We start from the raw sequence: 20,447 nt of genomic DNA, 5'->3' as shown, positions 1-20,447 counted from the left end.
TATAAGTACACATTTTACAAACTGAGGTTCCCTTTAAACATTTTTAAACCTTATTCATTTTCAAAAACCCGGTCACATGTTGGATGACCAGATCAGTCATGTTCCTTACCCTCAATTTCGATCTGGTTACATTTGTCAGAGTCACAGCACTTTCGTGAGATCTGCATGGAACCATCGGTACTTGTGACCACAACTTCTTTATCACAGGAGACCTGTTTGGCAGGCTTCACGCAACCCTTGAACGCAGTTATTTTGACTTTTGGACCTACGTGAAAATAAAAAAAATTCTGGTTAAAAGAAAAGGGAACAGCAGCAACAAGCAGCCTAATATGTAACACCTACACAAGCACATGCACTCTATCTCCGAATGACACTGTGGCAACTTAGCCCATTTTTAGACTATTTTTAGCATATTTTTATCCTTTTTCTAGCCCTTCAGTACATTATAAACTTGCTTCTCTCAGTGCAATGTGTGTTGTTGAGACCAACAGCTATTTTTCTGAGTTCTAACAGCAGCAAAAGTTGCTTCTGGCATGGCAATAAAGTTCTATAAATGTTCCAGAGGTTAAAATATGTCATAAGTGTAAGAGGGCACGACTGATTGATGTGGAATACACACGAAGTGACATACAATTACATTTAAATATGGAGCTAGTAGTGTGTGGGTGAGTAACACACACTTCTCTCCCCCATAGATCCTAACACATTTTTAGAAAATTCAAGACCCTTAGCTGTTCTCCATCTGCACTGTGTACCAACTTCTTCCAGCATTTTGTAAATGGTCTCTCTAACCTAATTTCCAGACTATCATCTCAGCAATGCCCTTTAAACCAAGTTCAAATGCATTTTGATATAATTGCTGTTATCGGACCAGCCCATCCATAAGTTTGGATTGACTGTCTCACCAATGTTCCAGTACTTTACCTTTCATAAATGCTATACCGAAGGGGCGCAAAATCTCATCATTTTTAACCCAAAATTTTGTAAAATGTCACAAAATTGTGGAAAAATTACATGTAATGTACACAAAAGGCACTTTGGGTGATCTCGAGTGAACACTGAACGCAGGTGCATTCCTCATTTTCAAAAAGTCTCAGAGAAGGGGAATGGTTCATATTGGAAATTTCTCTTATGGCACATTTCTTGCCAGAATCGGTCTCCCGCAAGACTGTTTATGCTTGAACAGCTTCCACTTCAGAAAATTTGATAAATTACACAATGGCGTTACCTCTGACATTTTGTGAAGCATTCATAATGGGAAATTACACAAGCTTTCCGAAAAATTAGCATGGTCTTACTTATCACAAGCTGTGCTGAACTGTGCCCTGAGCAAATGAGGAAAGTCCAGAATATTTGAATGAATGTTCTGCCCCAGAACAGCCGCCAGGGACTCGCATTCATTGAAATATGGATCAGCTGTTTTAAAGTTGCTTCATGTTTCACAGTGCAATTGGCAAACCACCTTAATTTTTAAGGGAGATTAGAGATCCCCTTGCAGTCAGGTGCAGTGACTGCACCCGTATGCTGGGTAACGTCGGAGGAGGTCATTAGGACCCGGTTTTCTCCCTCGAGAGGGCTGCTGTTAGGAGGCGCACTGAAAGTGCACTACCTTTTTTTGGGGCACTTTCAGAACACCTCTTAAAGGCATGTTTGCATCTGTTCCCACATCAGTAACACGGCATGGGCGTAGAGGCAAAGTGATTCCCTCATTTACATGGAGCCACGCCCCCATGCAAATGTGGAAACGCCCTCTCATGATAGCACTGGAGCAACTTGTGCACCAGTGCTATCTGTATTACAGAAGGTCCCACTCAAGCGTCTTCGGATCCTTCTGTAGTACCATTGTGCCCGGGGGAGCTCGAAGTGGGTGCACATGCCTTTTGTGACCGTGGGCACAATGTATAAAAAGAGCCTAGGTCGGCAATGAAGATTCAATTAATCCATGCATCCATGGACACCTACCTGTTGTTTTATTCCGCAGGCCACTGACGCAATGAGTCACTCCTTTACGGCACAGTTTAAGACTGCCAGAGCAACTGGTATTGTCGACACTTAAGCAACGCTCACAAGTGAGGGAACTCCCTGAAAAGAAAAGAACATTTATTTTGTCAGATTTTGTGTGCATTTAGATTTCTGATTATGCAACTATTTTACTACTGGTCCCATCATGTTTGTCAGAAACTAATATTTATGATATATGTTGGCTCTGAGAACATTGTCAAAGGTACACTCTGGTTCTACTGTACAACATATTGTACTATATATATTGGTATTCGATTAAACCGCACCTAAATGTATCTTTTTGAGACAATTGTCCACTTTGGGAACTGTGTACATTAAATGATGCTGAGCCACAGGCTGGTGAATCGTTTTCTATATTTTATGCACCTAAGAATTGGCGTGACAAGGACATTGCTTAAAATAAACGAGCACTGGCAGTGCAAATAAGTCTGGCTTATAACTGAAACTTCCTCTTCTGTCATTTATGTACTTTAGGAACTCACGAAGGGGCATATTATGATGGCGGGCAGATCGCCACTGCCGGGCTGGCAGTGGCCTTGGCATGCGATCGAAACCTTGAAATCTTTAGGTCAGATTATGATGGCAGTGGTGACCACGGCGGTGTGAAAATACGTCCACCGCTTTCCCACCGGTAGCAATCCACTCGCTGGCCTGGCGGGCAGGGCTAGACCACTAAAATGGTGCTGGTGCCTAGCTTTTTCCGCCGTCCGGATTAGGATACATGCGGAAGTCAGCTTTTCTGCGGAGGTCTCTCCGCTTTGGAAAGGCTGCCTGAGATTGTTTTTGGGGGCCTGTTGCGGGCCTCTGCATGTTGGGGGGGGGTGTGGGTGCACTGGGGGCTACTTTCCACTGTACCATTTAGCCAAATATACACCCACAATAAAACATACTGACAAATTCCCACATATACGATAACTAAAATGAGTGCACATAGAAAAATGAAAACATACCACCTCCTAAATTTGATGAGAAAAAGCTAATATAATATTAAACATTAGAAGAGGCAGTCATCTTTCAATGGTATTGTACACCGTTTACAACTGTTTTACATTCTTCATAGATGCCTCATTAAGAAGCAATGTGTTAGCCACAGTAAAAGCAATGACACAGGGTGCAAAATAAAATCTGAAAATGAAATTCTAAAGCCATATTAAGCCAAGGTGGCCGACATAACACTTCTAAATATGTTGACCATCTTGGAACTAGAAAACAATCATATATACTATGGACAATACCATTTCAAGATGGGCAGCTGGTTTAGAAATAGTCATTTGCAGTAGGATGCAGCAAATGGAATTTGGGGCAAGCGAGCAGCCAGCAGGAGTGTGTGTGTGAGATGCAGGATGCTCATGAAAAAGAGGTAAATAAATTAAAGCTGACATATGAAATGAAAGCATCAAAACTGATGGATTGGCCACCAGCCCAGACAAAGAAGAGCCCTTGTTTTCAGTTGGAGGTACACATATGAGCCAGACAAATGCTGTTACTCACTGCCAATTGCAGAAATGGGTGAAACAAATGCCCCATGCAGTATGCTGCCATGGGGAGAAGCAGAATAAGAATGACACTTGAACAGATAGAAGAGGCCAGCCCAAATGCCCTTTATGGATGTATGTAAGGAGAGTTTTATTTACAAGGACCTGGCAGACACCACCCCACTTAAGAAGGCCTAACAAGGATTACTACAATTCCAGTCTTCTACTCAAAGGGTTATTCAAGGTATCTGTGAGATTCCACGTAACAAAATAGATATCAGTCTACAGCCTTCAATACAGTGTCAAAACAATCCACCCATAAAGGCCTATTGGAGTTAATAAATCTATTTCATAATAAGTAGGCCAGGCCTACTCCCCTTGTAATGTTTAATAATAAACATATCACACCTTTGGCATCTGACATAATGTTTCCCAATGAATCAAGCAAGACTATAATCTTCATTATTGAGTTAACCCCATAACAAACTGAGGCCTTCTGTTTTGCACATAAGCCAGCAACCATCATCAACAGTCCAAGAATAACAAATATATACAAACTTGCCCTTAGCAAAGCAATAGACAACCCAGTGAAATCAAACTAACAAGGATTATCACATAGCAAATCTTCAACTACAAGTGTTTGTCCAAACTACACCCCTTGAGTACAATGTACATCTGTGATATTCCTTGTAATAAAATATCTGTCTGCAGCCTTTATCTAAGTGTAGTGGCTATCCACACTTAAAGGCCCGTTGGCATTAACCAACACTTTTCACAATAAATTAGTCAGCCTTACTGCCTTTGTCATAACTTTTCATAATAAGCATATCAAAGGCATATGGATGGATTGCTAATGTGCAGGAAACATTGTGGCAACACTATCCCACCCACTCAAGCTGCTGCCGGCGCTGTCACAGGAGTGTGCGCTGCAAGCACTGCTAGTACATGGAGACCACGAGGGCCTTCATGATCAAGGCCGCCTCATTGCCCTATCCTTTTGGTTCTTCAGGACCTCTCTAGGGGAGAAGTAGAATCCTATTGTCCCACGGGATAGACAACCACCTGCAGGCCCGCAGGATAGTTGTAAGTCGGCCCATCTGAAGACCCACATCAGCACCAATGCCAGGGAAGAAGAAGCAGTGCGAGGTATAGTGCCGGCACCAGTGGCTGGAGATTAGATCCTAATGGGGCACAAGAAGTGAGATGGCAGAGATAGGCAGCATTACTCCTTGTGCAGCTAGGTACCTTGGAGCATATGTTGGATCTCTGTGCACTGGATTCAAGCTATCCTGGCTGATAAGGGGAGAAACCCCGAAACCGGACATAGGATGCTTGTTTCCAGGCAGGGGAGGACCTGGCTTGGCAGTTCGGGTTGGACTGTTCGCATGAGGCACAGGGTCAAGACTGATGGCCAGGTCTAAACTGGGGTGGTATTGTGAGCAAAAGAATGATGGATTTAACCCAGTTCTCTTGACTGGGGTGAATGTTTTAATTTGTTCTGCATTCTGTCCATCAACTGTGCGTCTTTTGGATATACTGTCTGCTTTGAAGATTGGATTTAATTTTCACTCCTAAATACAAGTCCTTGGAACGGCATGATGTAATTAATAAAGGTTTCATGGTATTTATGACCCAGGATCACCTTTCTCTGCAACGCATCACTACCACTGACATTTTAACAGTTGCATTCCGGAGACCAGTGCAGAATAACATGGAAGTAGCTACCATTATTACAAATAATCAAATCGCACAGCAGGTATGGAAGAAGAAAACAACAAATAAGAGAGCGAGACCCTTCACACACAGAATGGAACTGGGTTACGGCAAATAAAAGTAAGATGTTCCCTGTTGTATTCTGTCTATTCAAGCTGTCCTTTTACATACACACCCGCTCATGTATTCCCCCATATTCAAACCAAATGCCTTGTTGATAGTACGAAAAATATTTCCTCTTTTACTAAAAATAAATATTTTACAAGATTTTTTTCATTTTGCACACCATAAATAATTCAAAAAAGCAATTTCACTTTCATCACAAAACAAATGCAATTCCTTAAATTGAAGAAGCAAACTTAGATACCACAGTCTCATTGACATATACATGACACAAAATGTGACACATTTCCTTATGTATCAAGTCATTACTGTTGCTGCATTACAATTTATGAACTTATATAATTAAAATATGTGTTTCTCAATATCACAGAAATACAAAATATAAAAACAATACTCAAAGAGAAAAAAGTTGTCAACGTGGCGTTTCAGTGGGATGAAATTGGTTGAACCACCTTCTTCAGGACTGACTCATGGGTTAAAAAAGCAGTTTTGTTGAATCTCTGAATATAAATGAAACAGGAAACAATGTATGTGTAAATATTCAATTAAAGGAGGTATTCTAATGACATACAAACAAGGCATCAGAATTGTTGTGACCAAGTTATGTATTAAAAGGGGAAAATTATCAATACAAAAATCGACCCTGTTTTGCAAAAAAGGGTCCCAATTTCTATAGCCAGGAATAAGATAGGGCCATAACCCATCCCATGTTATATATACTTCCATACACCATCATAATGGACAGTAACATACTTATGATAGAATTGTAGTATATGTATAATCACATGTATATCTTCATGTTGATTTGATTCAATTTATCTCCTGGGGTCTGGTTATACCTCCGGTTATCTAAAATATTATATAATTGATTCAATGGAAGATGGGGAGTATGTATTGTACCCTCAAACTATTCGAATAACTGACTAGGATTTTTGTTTGCCATAGGATTCATGACGGAATAAGCAAATCTTTAATTACAGGATGTCTAGATGTTTCAAAGTTTCATGATGATATTCATCAATCTCTCTACATTGTAATCTAAGTTAAGGATATATCTCCTTTTTAAGTCCCAATGATTGTTCTATCCACAAGGGGAAAAAATACAAAGGGATTTTATACATTATTATTCTATATATTCACAGTTCTATCAATCTTAAATGTCTAAAAGAAGAGGTATTTATGCTCACCCTTCGGTTTAGATAGGTTTATCATATAAAGTCGTTGAGGACCACAATTAATTTTGTAGGGAAAAAAAATACACTTCTGGTTTATTTTACTTCTCTCCTAACATTCTACTTTGAAGGCCTCAATATTTACTAAAACGTAAAGGCTGTTGGCTGCGTAAATCAGAAAATAAAAATGGAAAATAAATGCTTAGTAGATAGACTAAATCTATTCTAGTGCACCTTTTCTCCCATCTGATATTTTGTTACTTTAGTACCCATCCGGGAGAATATGAGCTATTGTCTTAAGCTATTACATTTCAAGCGAGTCATGAAATGTAACATTTAAGTTAAATAGAGGGTTTCATAGATCGAATGAATGAAGTAACTTCCTCCCACTCTATTTGCTTACTCCTACAAGCCACCAACAATGCTGGAATTACAAATGGAAAGGTACTCTAGGAAATTCTGTAGACCGGAAAGATTACGTATATGTTTCAAAGTTCATGTTTTAGTCATTGTTTACTTTATGTCCTTAGAAATGTTATTTCAATTAAAAGAAGATCCAGCCAACGCATTTTGTTTGAACAGGATTTTGAACTTCGCCGGTCTGTAAGTACCATACATACAACAAGAGTAAGACAATTCTTGGTGGCACATTGTGACAATATAACACTATTCAAATACATGAAAGGAAACAGAACAAACACTTCCTTTACTACCACACACATATTAAAACTTAATACAAAACAATTATATATCAACACAAATAAAATATGACAATACTTTGAATCTAAATTTAGAGAACAAGAATTACAAAAGAACAAAAAAATATCACATTACACAATTTTTAAAAATCATAACGTTTAATGAACTTTTGTACATGTTCAATGAACATGTAGAATCACATGTGTATTAAGGGAGACTTAAACACATGAAAATAATACACACACTCCCATCATCCAGTGCTTAGTTCTCAGTAACTCAAGCAAAGTAATACACTAATAATGTGTCTTGTACAAACAGTTCTCGGATAGTTTATGAGTAACTGAAACCCCAGTCATCATGTTTTGAGTACCTTCATTAACTATTATTCTCAACCACAGAGGGTTCAGCCACATTTTATCTACTGTTCCCCATATGAGGTTTAAATGGAACATACCTCATAAACATGTGTTAACTTTATACTCCTGGTCTGGAGACCATATACGTACTTTGTGAAATCCTTGCAAGTGTGTTGGAAAAATGTCTAATGTAAGAAACAGCTCTCATATTCATGGATGAGATCATGAGATCCATCCAGGGAAACAAGTTAGTTCTATCAGAAAATATTTTGGGAGTAATCCCTCCAGGGATGATACCTATAAGGATTATACAAATGTTATATAAATGAATGATTAAACACCGACATAAGAAATCAATATCCTGCAAATAGCACACAATATCAAAAGGATTATACGGCTGAAAAGCACAAAATCTCTATTATGAAAACCTCATGTGGCAACCCCAACAATGCTCTTAAAATCCTTACTTCATGAAGACTCACATAATTCAGTAACATAAGAGTAAACTGTCTGCTCTTTTGCAATTCTAGTTTTCTAAAGTTAGATTAATTTCTAAGTATTGTCATGTTTTATTTGTGCTGATATATCATTATTTTGTATTATGTTTTGATATATGTATGGTAGTGGACGAATCTCTTGTTCTGTTTCCCTTCTTGTATTTGTACATAGTGTTGTATTGTCGCAATTAGCCAGTAAGTATTGTCTTACTCTTCTTTTTTTTGTATTACTTATAGCCCTGATGAAGTTCAAAAATATGTTTGAACAAAAAACGTTGTCTGGATGTTCTTTGCATGAGAAAATATTTGGTATGGACATAAAGTAAATACAAAATAAAGCATACTTTGAAACATATACGTGATCTTTATGGACAATAGTATTTCCAGGTGCATATTTCCATTTGTAATTCTCATCTATTTCTACTGGACAAAGGTACTGAATGAGGGCGGGTACTGGAAAAGTAGTGCACTGGGCCGCAATTTGTTGGAGTTTTGAGTCAGGTGCGGTATTTTTAGTCTGCATTTAAAGCATGATTTTGGTTACTAAAGATGCAATGTTGAACTGCTGCCAGTAGAAGATGTCACTTATTAGAAATCTGTCCCAAAGCCAATGGAGGAAGGGGCTCCTACAACATCAGTGCTCAAAGAACTGTGGCAGCAACTGGGAGGGTAAGTGTAAACTAAGTGTAGTTCCACTGGATTGGGCATGGCTTCTGGGGGTATTGCACTGCAGTTCTAAGCACAATGCTAGCCACTGACCTGAGAACATAGTTCCCTTATCCCAGTCACAGCAAAAATTGAAAATGTGATCATGGAATGTAGTGGAAGTACAGACCAAAAAATGAAGATCGATAATTCCTGTATTACCTAAACACTTCCATTTAGTAGCAATGCAGGAAAGATGGGCACTAACTCCATCACACATTCGGGCATAAATAGGATTTATCAAGTTGGCAGTAAAAACTGACATACTGGTCCACCCAGCTGGTGACCTAGCCCTCTACATATCAGCTGACATTAACAGAAAAATAACAGAGATGCAAGATGAACATCCAAACTTACAAACTGTGTAGCTGTCGAAGTGCTTTCAAGACAATGTTAACCACTGCCAATAATAAACACATATTCACCCATTGTCAAAAAAAGAAAATAGCAACAATTGAAACCTCAAATGCCATTATCATTGGATATACAACAAACACGCCCACATCATATATCCTCTTGAAGGGATTTTAACATGAACCTGTTACAGGAATCCTAGCTGATCAAGCACTGGGTATATGAAACCAAATTTGGCAAATACAACATTTCATAACCTCGGCTTCCAAGAAAGGATAATTGGGGCCTGGCCTTAAGGGAAGTTATGGATCACCTGAGCCTGAGGATCCTAAACAGAAGAAATAGCAGTGAGGTATAAGCAGAATACACTTTTTATCCGGGCAAGGAACATTTAAACCCTGATTACACTTTGGGTGGCTTACATCTCTACCAAATGTTAACGAAATTCAAGATGAAAACTTGCCTTGAAAATGATCACCAACCAAAGGGAACCAGCCTTATTTAAGCTATTGACAGCATGCCAAATCATAGCTGGAAATCAGAATGGTCACCCCCACATGAATCAAAAAAGCTCAAATGGACACCAAGCTCAAATATTCACACTTAAGCTTACGCAAGAACTGTATGGGAAAATATAAGGTGGGTCAACATTGATCCAATAGCACAATGAACCCAATTTCCAGCTGCAATACTGTCTGCAAAAACATACGACCGCAGAGGCACACATGTTTGCCTATGTACCCGCCCAAGAAACGAACAACTGAGATTGCAGCTGCAAAACATTACTAAATAATGGCCTGAGTATATCGCGAAGCAGGCGCTTACCACTGGCCCATACAACTAGCTTGAGCAAGCTGAGAAGCTTGTACAAAAATCAATATATGAAAACTATGAGAAAGAGAGAGATCAATACTGGCAGAAACTGTTGGTAGAAAAAAGAAGGAAAAATGCAAAAGAGATCTTGAGACTTGTGAACAAGACTACTCAGACCGCCTCCAGCATCATTCAACACAGCTGATGAAATGTAGGCAGTCTACCTGCAGGAAACTGTAGTAATGTAAAGGTGCCATTTCTAAAACCATACAGGTGGGAGATAAACATGGCTATCGCCCATTCAGGGCCAGAACTCTACTCTGCTCAAGAATCAATCACCCTGAAAGCTGAAAGCTCCTGGCCCCAATGGCCTACCACAGGCCATCTTTAAAGAAAATTTGCAATACTCTGCAAAATATCTATGCTCGCTCTTTAATCATGTTCTTTTCCATCAGGCAAAACCCGCCAGCTGGCAAGGTTTGATAATAACCTCAGTTTACAAACCTCAGAACAAGCTTGAAAAGACCTATTTACAAAAATAGGTAGGTTTTTTACGACACCGCCGTTTTCTGGAAACGACAGTGAAGGGGTTAAGGATTGAATGATATACTACTCGAATGTCATGATATAAGACCACCAACGTATGGGCGCCATGTAGCGGGAATTCCGTTCTCCTACAGAACTGTGCATAGAGATTTGGAACCTCCGTGAATTAGGGTGGCCCAAAACTCACCTTAGTACCCAAAATCCCCTTACCGAGCTAGCTACAGTGTCTCATTGGTCATAACAAACTCCCAATGTTTAGACAGACCAGAACATGAACTTAGAATACCTCAGGTATCGTGGAACACATGAACACTCTTTCGTTATACAATCATTTCAAACCAGAACGTAGAGTAAAAGAGGACACGTGCACATTTGAAATATTTATTTACTAATGCAGGGTTCTCAAACGCAGTATCTTAGATAATACAAGCAAACATATTATAACAAGCAAAGTTATCAGCATAGTTACTAGTCCATAAAATGCGAAAGGTGACAGCATGCTAAAATGCTGAAATGAATAGGAGTTAACAACACCTAATTCTCACCCTCCCTATCTAGTATATATTATATCTACGAAGGTCTCTTTGGGTTTTAGCAGGGCGGGCCCATACCTCAAAATCTCAGTGGCAGAGGATCACATCATCTTCCACCAGCTCTCTGCATGAGAAGCACCATCAAGTGTGTAACGTGTGCTCTATGCAAAGCAATATAAAACGCGCGTAAAGCCAGATTTGGCAGCAGCTGCATTCATGTTATGTCTAGGAAGGTGCGAAGATCAGACCACACAACAACACTATGTCGAGTTATACTTGGAGGCTTCAGCACTCACTGTGCAGACAGTTTAGAAAGCAAAGCTGATATCAGAGCAATAACATATTATTCTCATGTACATCTCAACGCTCTTCTAGGTTGAAAGCTAAAATAACAATTATGTGTCGTGTACAAAAAGCAGCAAAAGGAAAAATGGCGTTTAAACATTTAATAAGCTCATGCTAACTTAACACGGTATATAGGTAAGCAGTAACTATATGACCCCCTGGGTTTGTAAAAGAAATTGTACGGAAAAGGTCCAAAAAATTCGTAATCAAGAACTGGCTATTAGCAAAAAGTCTCGAAGGCTTTCAGGACAGGACTGAATATGCAAAATATGCAGCAACAGCTTCCAGCATGAAATCACTGTCATCATCCGAAAACAGTTCAGCCATACAATCCATTAGTGGGAAAGAACATACGTGCTCCTCCAGCACCGGAGCCTCTAGCATCATCAGAGGACAACTCGGCGGGTTCTCAATATAGCTCTGTGCCAAGAAATCTTGTGCTGCTGCGAGTATGTTCCAATGACCCATTAGTCCATGCATCGCTGCCAAGGCCATAATCCTTTCGCCAGAACAAACCAACTCGTGAGTAACTATGGGACTCATCAGGTGATTAAAATCAACGTCAGGAGACATCGTCTTGCAGAGACACAAATTAAGGGCCCAGTCGAAATCGCAGCTCAGGCAATGAAACACGGGCTGGACACATGTGAAATAGGAAAATCGAAACGATAATCCATATGCCGTGCTTAAGGTCGCAAGCGGCAGTGCGCCATAGTATTCAAGCATCCGGTTACGAAACAGAGCCAGGTGGGGCTCTGCGGCTTCTAACACAGGACGGGCATCCATTTTTAATAAAACAAAATATCACCAGAACGCCTGCAGCCAGCGCCAGCAAAACTGGAAAGCCACCAAATAGGCTTGAAAATATAGAATGAAAGAAAGCAGGGATGACTCCAAATATTTTCTCGAAGGAAGTCACGAGACCACTGCTAACTATTTTAAAAAAGTGTGCGAGGCCAGAAGTGGAGGAGGCATTAAAGATTTGATTAATCAGCTCGCTGAATTGCATTGGCAAATCAGTATTCAATAGCGCCTGCACTTCTGTGCGCGTGTTAGCTATGTGAAGGACAAATGTTTCACGAGCCGCACTCAGGGCCACCTCTTTTTGAGATAAAAGGGCTCTTATTCTTCTCATACCATTGAACTCTGCCGTCAAGGTTGGGATTCACGGCCAGATGGAAACATCTGAATTCCCATGTGTAGGAGGATACAGAACGTTTTTGCAACACACTACACGTTCTGATACTGTTACCACATAAGCGATACCTCTAATTAACCCACAACAGTCTTCGTTATTCAAAAGTAAATAACTGCCGTTTGCCAGTAATGTGAAAGTAGGAACGATTGCGGGAACTGGAGTACCTTTCAAAACACAGGCTAAATTTGGCCGGTCTTGGTTACAAGAACCGTGCAATTGAATGTGTCTACAAATTAATGAGTGATCCGGTGTTTCCGTGCACTCCTCCCCTTTAAGATAAACTTCCTTCTCGTCTTTCAAGCATCGATAAGTGAATGGAAGCGACCATGCCTCATGCAGAAACAAACTACCTAGTGGTTCATATCTGCCTATCGCGATATATTGCATACAATTTGTAAATTTGTACAAAGCAAATGGTAATGTAAGCAACCCATGGATAAGCCACGTTGCAGCAGTGGCTTCTGCCACAGAGAACGGCAAGGACTCTAACTTTTCAATGTGTAGCATGGAAAAAGAAGCATCTCGCATTGAAAGCATGCGCTGTTTGTCAGTCAAATTAAAAGGGGCAAAGAGGGAGGGCACGTTCATGTAAGTCCAAGGACCTTACCAGACTTAAGCGTCTGCAGGGTCCACGCAAATTGCATAATGGAACGCAATTGATTTTGACCATGGTATAACACAGACACTTCATCTTGGACAATATCAACAACAGAAGACACAATATTATTTAACGTGTAAATGCGGGACGAAAGCATGTTAATACTATTATCCACAACTGCAAGTACTTTTTCTAAATTAGCTTGATCAATAGCTCTGAGGCGTGTAGCAGCCTCAATTTGTGAAGTCTTCCAGATTTCATTGTAAATGGCATAAATCCATCTTTTAGATCTACCACTAGCCGGGCCTTTAATGAAATCATTTAAATCCACATCATCAGTCAGTTTGGATAGATGCAGCTTAACTGCAGCCAATGTAGAATGTTTCAGCCAAGTCTGACATAATTTGCCTACTGAATAAGTGGTGACAGAATGGTCAGTATCAAAACGAGGATCAGGCCTGATTTGTGTAAATCCATCAGCTAAACCCAGAAAACGACGTTGGCACGAATCAGAGCTTCTGTGCCACATCAGCCAAACTTTTGGATCCAAAATGGATATATTAAAGGACGAATTTTGCAATAGAGCTTGCAACTCTCGAATGGAAAACTGTGTAATATTACTCCAACCAGAATATTCCTCTAAATCAGGGACGGTAGGTGTATTTAATCTTTTAGAAGTAGCCAATCCAAAGCATGTAGTTTGTGAAATGCTAGAATTCAAAAACAACATATGATTTGGGATGAGACATGCTCGGTGCAAAGCCTCAGTGCCTTGTACCTGCCAACTTTTAGAACTCCAAACTGATTTAAGGTCAATGGTTTCCTTCCATAGCTCGTAGCCTTCTACAGCCAATTTGTCTAGAAAGGACTTCGAATACAATAATTTAGTATCGGTAAGTCTAACGTTGGACATGGACTTCTGTGTCATTTTAAAATAAAAAGACTCGGGATTGGACTGATTAAAGTCGGTAAAATAAGTGTACTTTTTTTAAAAAGTACTTGAACTGCCTTGCAAAGGGGTTGGGCAATCTTCCCACTGCATGTAATTTACAGTACCCCTTCTGGAACTCGTTTTATGCAGATAATGATTGCCAAAATGTTGGAAGCAAAATAATTCACCATAATTAGCAGAATCTAAGTATAAATCTTCAGCATCAAAGGCAGCATAATATTTCAAATCAGAAAACAATGCTTCTACGGCCTGAATATCCCAATCATCAGAACGTATGTTTTGTTTCACCACATCTCCCATGTTTACCCTGAGCACATTAGGGACATTAACAAACTCAGTAGGGCCATGGATTTGAAATTTAACCGCATCCCACACAATCCCATCAAGAACAGGCCAAGCAGTGATGTTAACAAAATTCAAGTCTATCTTCAGTCTGTGTGCTGAATGTGACGAGGAAAGAGGGGCCAAAGTTCCATTAAGATGCTGAATGCATGTTCTCTCCTCGACATAATGGCCATCGACAAGACGAAAAAAATAAAACACAAAACCAATTGACATAAAAAGGTAAATTGAAAAAAGTACCAGCCAAATATATGTCCAAGGTGGGATCAAAAAATGTTTTTTAAATAATGTGGCATAAACTGCAAAACGTGAGGGTTTTTTTTGAATTTTGTGAAACAGTGTCAAAGGAGAATCTGGAGTCAGTGGCCAAACGTGTTTGCAAATCAGGCATCGATAAGTCAGTTGGGTAAGTGTAGTCAAGTTCATCAACGTTTTCAACAGGCAGAGGATTAGAAGCAGTGGCCATAACAGAATTTCTCACAATCGAAGGACAGGAGACCGCCGGAGTCATACTAAGAAGAATCGGCCACTCTGTGTATCTTGACATTGTCAATAGAGATAAACCTGTTTTCCTTACGACCTGGAAGTGGTGGTAAAATTACTGTTCTTATGCCCTTCACTCCAAGCACAGAAACCGGAGCTCGATAGGAAGGACCAAATTCTTTCTTGTTATCGATCTTCTCTCGAACCAGTTCTCCAACTTGGGGTAGCCAGCCTACTACCGGCATCTGCAACGCATCATCCGACGTGGAGGGCAAATGATCCTTTGCAAGACTGTCTCTTGTCTTTTGTAGATCCTGTAAAACATTAAAATGTTCATCTACGTCAAAGGTTGTGGCACGGGCCACGCCGTCTAGACCGTCAAGGTCCGGGACAAACATCTTGATACCAAAGAGCATTTCGTATGGGGTCCGCCCACCCAGAGACCTTCTAGGGAGATTATTAGGAGCACGCTGCACGCCATTGAGATGGGCCAACCAGTTTCTGCCAGTGCCTATGACTCGTGCTGTCAAAGATTGATTTAAGTCACGTTTCATTCGTTCCACTACACTGTTACCCTCAGGTCTGTAGGAGACGAAAACTTGACTTGGACCCCCATCAAATTCATTGCATCCTCATACGCCTTAGAGGCGAAAGCCGGACCCTGATCCGAATGGAAGGTGCCACAGGCAAAAATCCCTACAAAGACACGCAAATCTCTTATGACAGTCCGTGAATCAGCACTGCGATGGGGCCATACCCACACAAAGCGTGTGCATGAATCAACTGCTACTAAGATGTACTTATACGCAGTATCAGAAGAAAAAGGACCGCAGTGATCTAAATAAACACAACCTAGCGGTTTATTAGATATGTACAACTGTGTCTGTGGCGGACGCGCAGCAGTCGAAGGTTTAATCTGCTGGCAAATGTCACATTGAAGGACATAGTCGCGCGTCTGTTAGTACAGTCCCCGCCACCAGAAACGTTGTTGTAATTGAGCTACAGTGGCCGAGACGCCCGCATGCGCAGACGCCTCAATTTCATGCGCCGCTGTAATCAAGCTAGCCCTGCGATGCGAGTTGGGAATCAAACGTTCTCCAACTTCAGGAATTTTCACGAAAGGAACCTTATCGGGACTTAAGTGGTATGTGTACTTAGAAGGGAACCCCGTAGGATGTTTACCTCCCTTCTCAGTGGCAGCAACTGCCGCCAAGATGTCATCATCAATCTTAGTTTTGGACCGTGTAACTGCTGCAACCAAATATGTAGATACCGCTGATTTCGCTGCCTCATCAGCAAGCGAGTTACCCACAGCGTGAACTCTAAGCATGGGCGGATTTTGCGGATCCACGATCCGCGGATTTGCGGATTTGGGGATCGTGGATCCGCAAAATTGGCGGATTTGCGGATCATCGGATTTGCCCTGCTGCAGTCCTGAATGATACAGAAAAGGGGGTGGTGATGAACAGAGTGTCTGAATTAAGCAGACCACTCTTACCCAGTCCAAAGATCAGGGCTTGATCCATCACCGTTATTTATCTCACTGCCCCATCCCAGCTCAGAACCTGGCTATATGCAAATTAGTCTGTCCCTGGCCCAGTGCATCATGGGAACAGGGCAGACCAGACTACAAAGCCAATTCTTCACCAGAAAGGAGACAAGCTACCGGGGACCGGTTTCTGGCATTTCAGCCTCTTCGGCCCGGCTTGCTTGAATCCTGATGGAGCAGTGAGAAAGGGACTCATGTCTGAGTATACCCTGCCACACCTATAGTGGCCAAAAACGATACAGAAAAGGGGGTGGTGATGAACAGAGTGTCTGAATTAAGCAGACCACTCTTACCCAGTCCAAAGATCAGGGCTTGATCCATCACCGTTATTTATCTCACTGCCCCATCCCAGCTCAGAACCTGGCTATATGCAAATTAGTCTGTCCCTGGCCCAGTGCATCATGGGAACAGGGCAGACCAGACTACAAAGCCAATTCTTCACCAGAAAGGAGACAAGCTACCGGGGACCGGTTTCTGGCATTTCAGCCTCTTCGGCCCGGCTTGCTTGAATCCTGATGGAGCAGTGAGAAAGGGACTCATGTCTGAGTATACCCTGCCACACCTATAGTGGCCAAAAACGATACAGAAAGAAGCTTGTCTCCTTTCTGGTGAAGAATTGGCTTGGTAGTTTGGTCTGCCCTGTTCCCATGATGCACTGGGCCAGGGACAGACTAATTTGCATATAGCCAGGTTCTGAGCTGGGATGGGGCAGTGAGCTAAATAACGGTGATGGATCAAGCCCTGATCTCTTGACTGGGTGAGAGTACTCTGCTTAATTCAGAGACTCTGTCCATCACCACCCCTTGTTGTAAATAATTTTGTCCACCCTAAGCGTGGAAGGGTATACTCAGATGTGAGTCCCTTGCTCATTGCACCATCAGGATTCAAGCAAGCCGGGCCGAAGACGCCTGAAATGGCAGAAACCGGTCCCCGGAAGCTTGTTTCCTTCCCAGTGTAAGAATTGGCTGTTGTAGTCTGGTCTGCCCTGTTCCCATGATGCACTGGGCCAGGGACAGACTAATTTGCATACAGCCAGGTTCTGAAACTGGAATGGTGCAATGAGCTAAAAAACGGTGTTGGATCTAGCCCTGATCTCTTGACTGGGTGAGAGTACTCTGCTTAATTCAGAGACTCTGTCCATCACCACCCCTTGTTGTAAATAATTTTGTCCACCCTAAGCGTGGAAGGGTATACTCAGATGTGAGTCCCTTGCTCATTGCACCATCAGGATTCAAGCAAGCCGGGCCGAAGACGCCTGAAATGGCAGAAACCGGTCCCCGGAAGCTTGTTTCCTTCCCAGTGTAAGAATTGGCTGTTGTAGTCTGGTCTGCCCTGTTCCCATGATGCACTGGGCCAGGGACAGACTAATTTGCATACAGCCAGGTTCTGAAACTGGGATGGTGCAATGAGCTAAAAAACGGTGTTGGATCTAGCCCTGATCTCTTGACTGGGTGAGAGTACTCTGCTTAATTCAGAGACTCTGTCCATCACCACCCCTTGTTGTAAATAATGCAGTCCTGAATGAGTCACTGAGATTGAGCTTCAACTAGTTCCAGCGACCATGTGTGTGTTACTATGCAATCGCCCCGAGGGGCGCAGGGGTCCCTTGGGTGAGCTGTCCATCATAGTGGGTCAATGGCAGGAAGACGGTGCACACTGCGAGTGTGTGGGCGGGGCTTCCATGCGAGTGCACATGCCTCTTGTGTGTATAAATGGTCAGTGACCGATCAGAGCAGCAGATGAAGAGATAGAAGCTCCTGGTCACAGGAACAGCACGGGGATTGCGCTTGTGAAAGTCAGGGATGCAAAGGCCTCTATCCAGCATCACAGCTGATTTTCGACGGTAGATTTGGGAAGAAGGCACACCTGGCCTGCCTCGACGATGCTCACGATTGTTTTTGGGCTGATGAATGAGTCACTGAATTTGAGCTTCAACTAGTTCCAGCGACCATGTGTGTGTTACTAGTTGAAGCTCAAAATCAGTGACTCATTCAGCACTGCAGCAGGGCAAATCCGCCGGCACTTGACAGCAGTACTCTAAAACTCTGAGACAGGTGCTATGCAGAGGAGTATTTATCCTTAATGGGGCACTCAAGCAAACCCAACCAGTTGTCATCAGGCAACGAAACGACCGGGAATTCGTGGACAAAGTGAGGGTGTAGAAAACTGGGGTATTTACTGGAAGTTTCACAAAAAAGTACAATTTAACGCCAATATGCCATCAATTTTGAATTAAAAGGGCACAGGCACGTTTAGTTTTATATTTTGATGTTTTTCCTTCCTGACAAGTCCGTTTCAGCATGAATTGAGTGCACAGTCTCATCACTGTGGGATACCTGTCATCTCACTCTTCACTTTAAACTTCACGAAAGAGCGAGTGTTTTTTTAACAAAGCAAGATCCATTGCCCCCCTGTGCTTGCAATATTTGGCAGAGCATTTTGCCAAGGGTCACACCGTGCGGTCTAATAGGAAAATGAGACTCGAATCTAAGTGTTGTGAATCTAGAGCCTACCTCGGAGTCACTGAAGTCACAGGAAGGGCCTGATGTAACTATTTTACGATGGCGCCGGCAAGCTGCCAGCGCCATCCTAAAATAGTTACTAAATTAGCTTCAACAGGAAGCTCGAATAGATAAAATAAAGCAGGTGCTCGAGCACCTGCTTTATTTTATCTATTAGAGCTTCCTGTTGAAGCTAACTTAGTAACTATTTTAGGATGGCACTGGCAGCTTGCCGACGCCATCGTAAAATAGTTACAACAGGCCAGCCAGGCTTCAACTTTTGCCCCCGGAATCCGCCGCTCGCGGATTTGCGAATTCTCGGCAAATTCGCGGGAGTTCGCGGATCGCGAATTTACCAAAAATTCGCAAAATCCGCGAGCGGAACGGATTTTCCGCCCATGCTTAGTGAACTCCAACACGCTGATGGCCGAGAGTATGAATCACAAACACGAGTGGCAACTGCTCTTTGAGCTCAGCCACTCGAACCCAGATACATTTATGTTTTATTGTGCTACCCTTGGAATCACGAAAGTCATTTTGAATCCAAAAGAACAAGTTTTCATTGTAAGACTGGACACAGTAATAGGAATCACTCACAATAAGAGTTGTCACACCAGGATCTGCGTACTCTAACGCGAGTAAGAGAGCACGAAGCTCCGCCAATTGTGCGGTGCAGTCCCCTAGAGTCTGCGTGTGCACAACTCTGGAATTGAACTCATCGTTCACCATGGCACCGACCACAATGGCCATGCGGAAACGTAGGCGTGTTTAGGGCCATGCGCAACCTGCGCCAAGCCATCAGTGTAAATGATGCAATGGAAATCCTCCAAAGGTCGCATTGCTAAAGGAGCCGGATGAACGAATTCATACTGTAAATACTCCTGCGACCGTAACGTGGCGTCAAAAATAAACGTGACATCCTGAGATATCAAGGATGCAGCCCATTGAATCCACCGAGGGTGCAAAGCTTTAGAGTTTGGTACACTGGCTTTCGTAACTGCCTCCAAGGCAGGACACGGGGTAACAACCAACATGCGTTTTCCCTGTGACAGGGCACGTTCTTTAAGAATTGCCATCTGCACAGCCGTTAAAACTTTCTCCACCGTGGAAAAAGGCATTTCAGCTGAAGTGTACAAGTGTGACTTGTAAGCAATAGGTACTGTGTCTCCTTCATTAAAAGTCAGGTACGTGAAACCCACCGTCCCAGGGATAATTCTTATCACCAGGTTGGTGTGGTTATCACGAGTCAGTAAGAATTTAGAAGCGAGCAGATCAGCCTGTAAGGATTGCAAAATGGCTGAGTGCTCAGGCAGCCAGCATGATTTGTAAAAAGTTGGTTGTATCAAAGCATACAAAGGCTTGATACGCTGGGCATATTCCGGAATGTATGTCCTCCCGAAATTTAAGAAACCCAGTAAAGACTGTAATTTTTTCAGCGTTGTTGGAGCACGCAGTTGGGCGCATTTCTCCA

General features: G+C 42.1%; 1 protein-coding gene across 1 annotated transcript in view; it reads right to left on the bottom strand.

Moving 5' to 3' along the window:
• The window catches only part of LOC144767708 (phospholipase A2 inhibitor and Ly6/PLAUR domain-containing protein-like), a 151,704-nt gene that overhangs the window by 104,187 nt on the left and 27,070 nt on the right, over positions 1–20,447 (bottom strand). The window contains exons 2-3 of the mRNA XM_078651097.1: positions 1,963–2,082; positions 110–265 (exon numbers count right to left, since the gene is read on the bottom strand). Of these exons, the coding sequence (XP_078507223.1) occupies positions 110–265; positions 1,963–2,082 (276 nt within the window). The remainder of the gene's footprint in view (positions 1–109; positions 266–1,962; positions 2,083–20,447) is intronic.

This window comes from Lissotriton helveticus, chromosome 7 (assembly GCF_964261635.1).
Source record: "Lissotriton helveticus chromosome 7, aLisHel1.1, whole genome shotgun sequence".
Lineage (NCBI taxonomy): Eukaryota > Metazoa > Chordata > Amphibia > Caudata > Salamandridae > Lissotriton > Lissotriton helveticus.
The sequence above is the reverse complement of the archived record's forward strand: the minus strand, read 5'-3'. Positions and strand labels throughout refer to the sequence as shown.